The 5,907-nt window shown below is 54.0% G+C and overlaps 1 protein-coding gene across 4 annotated transcripts in view; it reads left to right on the top strand.

The window, feature by feature from the left end:
• Window positions 1-5,907, top strand: part of slc38a4 (solute carrier family 38 member 4) — a 35,245-nt gene that overhangs the window by 7,105 nt on the left and 22,233 nt on the right. For all 4 annotated transcript variants that reach the window (XM_008316066.3, XM_025057351.1, XM_025057350.1 and 1 more), the window contains 9 exons: window positions 90-163; window positions 250-342; window positions 448-529; window positions 913-995; window positions 1,426-1,484; window positions 1,773-2,033; window positions 2,591-2,670; window positions 3,180-3,280; window positions 3,360-3,484. In XM_008316066.3, the coding sequence (XP_008314288.1) occupies window positions 90-163; window positions 250-342; window positions 448-529; window positions 913-995; window positions 1,426-1,484; window positions 1,773-2,033; window positions 2,591-2,670; window positions 3,180-3,280; window positions 3,360-3,484 (958 nt within the window). The remainder of the gene's footprint in view (window positions 1-89; window positions 164-249; window positions 343-447; window positions 530-912; window positions 996-1,425; window positions 1,485-1,772; window positions 2,034-2,590; window positions 2,671-3,179; window positions 3,281-3,359; window positions 3,485-5,907) is intronic.

The following is a 5,907-nucleotide window of genomic DNA, read 5'->3' on the forward strand; positions in this document are numbered from 1 at the left end:
TGCCGCAGAGTCAGGTCATGTGATTCAGCACCCCCCCCCGCCCCCCCTCACCTGCAGACAGACTCTGACTCTGTGTGTTTTTTTCCCAGAATTCTTCTCATCGCTGTCGCCATCCTCTCTCTGTACTCAGTTCATCTTCTTCTGGTCACGTCCAGAGAAGGAGGTCGGTCCAATCACAGAAGAGCTTTCAGTCACCTGGTTTTCTGACGCTCATGTTCTCACCTCACGTCCCCTGTGTTTGATTGACAGGATCCCTCATCTACGAGAAGCTGGGGGAGCGGGCGTTCGGCTGGCCGGGGAAGATGGCCGCCTTCGTGTCCATCACCATGCAAAACATTGGAGGTAAAAAAAATCAGAATCATTTTGAGGAAACACAGGTGAACACCATGTGACACCATGTGACACCATGTGACACCATGTGACTCATCCCCTGGTGTCCGTCCACAGCCATGTCCAGCTACCTCTTCATCGTCAAGTACGAACTGCCCGAGGTCATCAGGGCGTTCCTGGGGTTACAGGAGAACTCGGGGTAAGAGACTCTCAGACGGAGTTCAACCCTCGACCGCTCTCAGTGTCGGGGTTTAAAGATGTGGAGATGTGGAGTCTGAACTGGTCTGAACTGGTCTGAACTGGTCTGAACTGGTCTGAACTGGTCTGAACTGGTCTGAACTGGTTCTGGTCAGTGACCACAGACACGTACAGGAGGCGCCCACATCTGGGGAGGCTGGGTCCTGTCCATCCCATAATACTGTTTAACCACTGACTGTGAACACACACACACACACACACACACACACACACTGTTGAGGGAACCTGACGAGCCTGTAGCTCGTTGCTTTACGATGACATCATCACCACACCTTGATTTTTTTTTGTTTTTTGGCTCTAACCCCGTGTCGTCTCCGTCCACAGTGAGTGGTACATGAACGGAAACTACCTGGTGGTGTTCGTGTCCATCGGGCTCATCCTGCCCCTGTCTCTGCTGAAGAACCTTGGTGAGGACCCAGTCTTTTATTTTGAAAATCTCCACACACTGTTGTCACTTCCTGTCCGTTCACTTCCTGTGGCCCGAGGTCTCTCGTGTCAGCAGCTGTCTGAAATCGGTTCCAAGTGCCGGCCTTAGTCAGCATTGTCAGGAGTCACAGAACTGTAACGTGACACGGTGGCTCAGTGGGCATTCAGGTCAGCCTCGCTGCTGAACACACCGGTCACACGTGCTCCTATTGGCCCAGCTCCAGAGGCAGCGCCACCTGGTCCGCTGACCACGTCACGTCCTTCAGACACAGATCACAGGGGCGCGTTAGTCTCCCCCTGGTGGCTGAAATTTGAATTTAGTTCCGGTGGTGTGTTTGTCATGACAACCTTTCAGCCAATCACAGCTCTGCCGCCAACTGTCAACCTGATCCATGTGGTCTTGGTCTACAGGCTACCTGGGCTACACCAGTGGGTTCTCCCTCACCTGTATGGTCTTCTTCCTGGGAGTGGTGAGTTCACCAGTTTAACACTAGTTACTGACCTGACCAGGTGACCTGACCAGGTGACCTGAACAGGTGACCTGACCAGGAGAACTGACCAGGTGACCTGACTTGGTGACCTGACCAGGGGACCTGACCAGGTGACCTGAACAGGTGACCTGACCAGGTGCCCTGACCAGGTGACCTGAACAGGTGAACTGACCAGGTGACCTGAACAGGTGAACTGACCAGGTGACCTGACCTCAACCATCATCTCCGTCATGAACGTCAAAGAAAACCGTGGTCTGTTTTTTTTAGGTCATCTACAAAAAGACCCAGGTCCCGTGCCCCCTCCCCGTACTGGGCCCCCCCTCCTCCAACCTCAGCGTGAACGTGTCCGACCTGTCGGGGATGTTCTCGCTGCAGAACCAATCACAACAGATGGACTTCTCCAGAGCCGACGTCTCCCCCGCAGCGGTGGACGGACACAACGGGCCCCACTCCGCTGGGGTACATGTTGAGCCACACCCTGACGACGAGGACATGTGCAGACCCAAGTACTTTGTCTTCAACTCTCAGGTACACACAGGTCCCAGACTTCAAAGCTGGTACTGCAGTAACGTCTGCTCCGTGTACTCTCCAACTACGAACCATGTCTGATCCTGACTAAGTTGATCGCGATCAGTCGTGATCAAATTTAATCACCCGCGTCAGCGGTGTCGTAGACCAACAACCGTTTCTTTGTGTGGTTTGCGATCATTGTACGACTTACTCTGTATCTGTGTCCTGTCCTGTGTACTACTGCGTTAAACATAGACTTGTGTACTTGGGTCAAATCCAAGTACATTTGAAGTATTTGGTGAAGGTGGAGCAGTTGTTTTTCTCCACTCACTGACCCACTCACCATCATCTCAAACAAATCCCAATATATCCAGAGTGGTGGTGTGGTGGTCAGCAGGTGGCGCACCACTCTGTCCTTAGGTTTATTTTGAAGTTTCTGTGGTTAAATGTTTATTTTCTGAACAAGTTTACGTCTGTCATCAATAACTGCATAAATAACTACAGGGTTCAACTTACTGTTTACCCCATTGCGCCCTCTGCTGCCTGACTGAAGTACTGAGTTTTCTTCCTCACAGACGGCGTACACAGTTCCAATCCTGGCCTTCGCCTTTGTCTGCCATCCTGAAGTCCTGCCCATCTACAGTGAGCTGAAGGAGTGAGTGTCCACACCACACATCTGGGCCACACCACACATCTGGGCCACACCACACGTCTGGGTCACACCACACATCTGGGCCACACCACACGCCTGGGCCACACCACACATCTGGTCCACACCACACGTCTGGGCCACACCATACATCTGGGCCACACCACACGCCTGGGCCACACCACACATCTGGTCCACACCACACGTCTGGTCCACACCACACATCTGGTCCATACCACACGTCTGGTCCACACCACACGTCTGGGTCACATCACACATCTGGGCCACACCACACATCTGGTCCATACCACACGTCTGGTCCACACCACACGTCTGGTCCAGTCCATGACACACATCTGGGCCACACCACACGTCTGGGTCGCACCACACATCTGGTCCACACCACACATCTGGTCCATTGGAGTGTGAGGCAGTACTGACCGGACCGGTCTGTAGTTCTGGAGACCTTCACCTAAACATGTGTCTGTCTGTCTGTCTGTCTGTCTGTTGTCCAGCCGCAGCAGGAAGAAGATGCAGAACGTGTCCAACCTGTCCATCCTGGCCATGCTGCTCATGTACATGCTGTCGGCGCTCTTTGGTTACCTCACCTTCTACGGTAAGAACCGGCCGTCCTGACTGGACCAGACCGACACCAATCACAGCTGACCCCTCACCCCCCCCCTCCTCACTCACAGACAGTGTAGAGGCGGAGCTGCTCCACACCTTCACCAAGGTTTACAAGTTTGACACTCTGCTGCTGATGGTCCGTGTGGCTGTTCTCACCGCCGTCACCCTGACTGTACCCATCGTACTGTTTCCTGTGAGTACTACACACACACACACACACTGTTATGGTCATGTGATCACTGCCTTTGACAGACGCCAGGCAGCATCAACACAGACGGACCTTTGTGTTTTACACAGTCAGTACTTCAGTCTGTAGTACCACCTCATCTGTTTCAGTCACTTTGGTGAAGAAGTACAGACTGTTGAGTTTGGTGACATCATCTGACTCACACACACACACACACACACACACAGCGTTCTGCCAGGTGATTGGTGTAGCAGTAATGTGGGCGTGTCCTCTCTGGAGACCCCGGGCCACGGCTTGGTGTCGTCACAGCTCGTCAACTGCTCACTTCAGTTCTCTACCACTAAGTGGCAGCAGACGGTTAACAACAACTTCAACTCCTGCCACTGCATCAGTGTGGTGTTCAACTAAACAGGTCCAGGTCCAGGTCCAGGTCCTGGTCCAGGTCCAGGTCCAGGTCCAGGTCCTGGTCCAGGTCCAGGTCCAGGTCCAGGTCCAGGTCCAGGTCCAGGTCCTGGTCCTGGTCCTGGTCCAGGTCCAGGTCCAGGTCCAGGTCCTGGTCCTGGTCCTGGTCCAGGTCCAGGTCCAGGTCCAGGGCTGAGATCACACCTGGAACACACACACTCTCCGCTCCAGGCCTTTTATGGCCATGCTCTATTTTTAGATCGACTAAAACTGACACCAGGGGAGTAAAGTGACCCCCCCCCTCACCCCTCACCCCTCAGCTCTTACCCCTCTCTCCCTCTCTCTGTAGCTCGCTCTCTCTCTCTCTCCATACTTGCAGCTGTTGACTCTGAGGTTGTAGTTTCACTAGCATGCCACCAGGTGGCGGCATCTCCCTCTCTCTCCAAACTCAATGACTTGCGACACTCTCTCTCTCACCGAGGCAGGAAGGACCATTTCTGTCTCTGCCCTGACACGTGACCGCAGTGGAACTTTACCACAGACACTCTGTACCATCAGTACCAGCGTCAGGGTAAAAGGAGGACACAGAGGTATTATAGGCTGGGGGGGGGGGGGGTGGAGGGGGGCAGTTTATGGACAGAAACACAAACCTCCGTCAGGAACACAGAGTCCAGATTCAAATGACACCGACTGTTGTGGAAGTTCCTGCATGAGTTCTGGAGGATTTGTTCCTTTGTTGAAGTTTAACCAAGTCATTATTATTAGCAGTGACAGTGAGGGGTCGAGGTCAGGGGGTCGAGGTCAGGGGGTCGGGGTCAGGGGTCATGGTGCAGTTCTTCAGGTTGTTCCAACACAGAACGGTTCCACGTCTGTTCAGGAAAACCATGAAGCAGGAAGAAGAGCCTGGAACACCACCACCACCACTAACTAGTTAACCTAGTTAACGTCACCAACATTAACTGATCGTCATTTTCACAGTTGCAGCAGATAAATCCAACATCAGGCTGAGCAGGAACCTGGTGAACCAGGTGACAGCTGCTGGTCCACTGCCCTGTTGGGTTTAGAACCAGTTTGGTCGGTTGGTACCAGGTCTGACTCAGATCCTGTTTGAACCAGTCGCCGTGACGACAACGACGACGTCAACGAGTTAATGTCGAGTTAATGATGAGACCCAGGTCAGTGGAGCTGGTTGGCTGTGACGAGGGTGTGTGTGTGTGTGTGTGTGTGTGCGCCCAGTCATGTGACGCCTGGCGGCTCACACACAGATTAAGTGGGATCCAGTCCATAATGAAAGGCTGTGGTGTTTAGTCAGACGTGGCCCAGTTCTCAGGAACGGTCCTCCTGAACCAGGAACCATTTTTTACCACGGACCTGGTTCTGGTCTGTCGTCTCCTCTGCTGAGACCCAGACCAGAACCACTGAGACCCAGACCAGAACCACTGAGACCAGACCAGAACCACTGAGACCAGACCAGAACCACTGAGACCAGACCAGAACCACTACATGTTTCCCCCTCTACTCTACTCTCCTCACAGGGCAGCAGCTTCAGCATCTACTTTCACTGCCCTCCCCCCCCCCCCCCCCCCCCAGCCGCGGCCGCGGCGGGGGCGGAGGGGGGGGGGGGGGGGGGACACCTCCTACTTCCTGTGTCAGAAACACACACACACACACACAGTACCAAAACAGAAAGTACACGCTTGAGTACAACAGCGTGACTACAGGCGTCCTTGGCCTGGACGCTGTTGAAAACAAAACATTATTTCAACACTGAAAAACTTTCAAGGAAACACAGGTGCTGCTCAAGGCCTTGAGAGCAGCTCAAGGCCTTGAGAGCAGCTCAAGGTTTACCTCTCAGGTCTGGCCACCCAGATCCAACCGCCTGTAACCAGTTTATCCACATAGTGACTTTACTCATTTCAGACCCAGACCCCCCTCTACTCTACTCTCCTCACAGGGCAGCAGCTTCAGCATCTACTTTCACTGCCCTCCCCCCCCCCCCCCCCCCCCCCCCCCCCCGGGGCGGGGGG

Source organism: Cynoglossus semilaevis, chromosome 8, assembly GCF_000523025.1.
Source record: "Cynoglossus semilaevis isolate Cse_v1.0 chromosome 8, Cse_v1.0, whole genome shotgun sequence".
NCBI lineage: Eukaryota > Metazoa > Chordata > Actinopteri > Pleuronectiformes > Cynoglossidae > Cynoglossus > Cynoglossus semilaevis.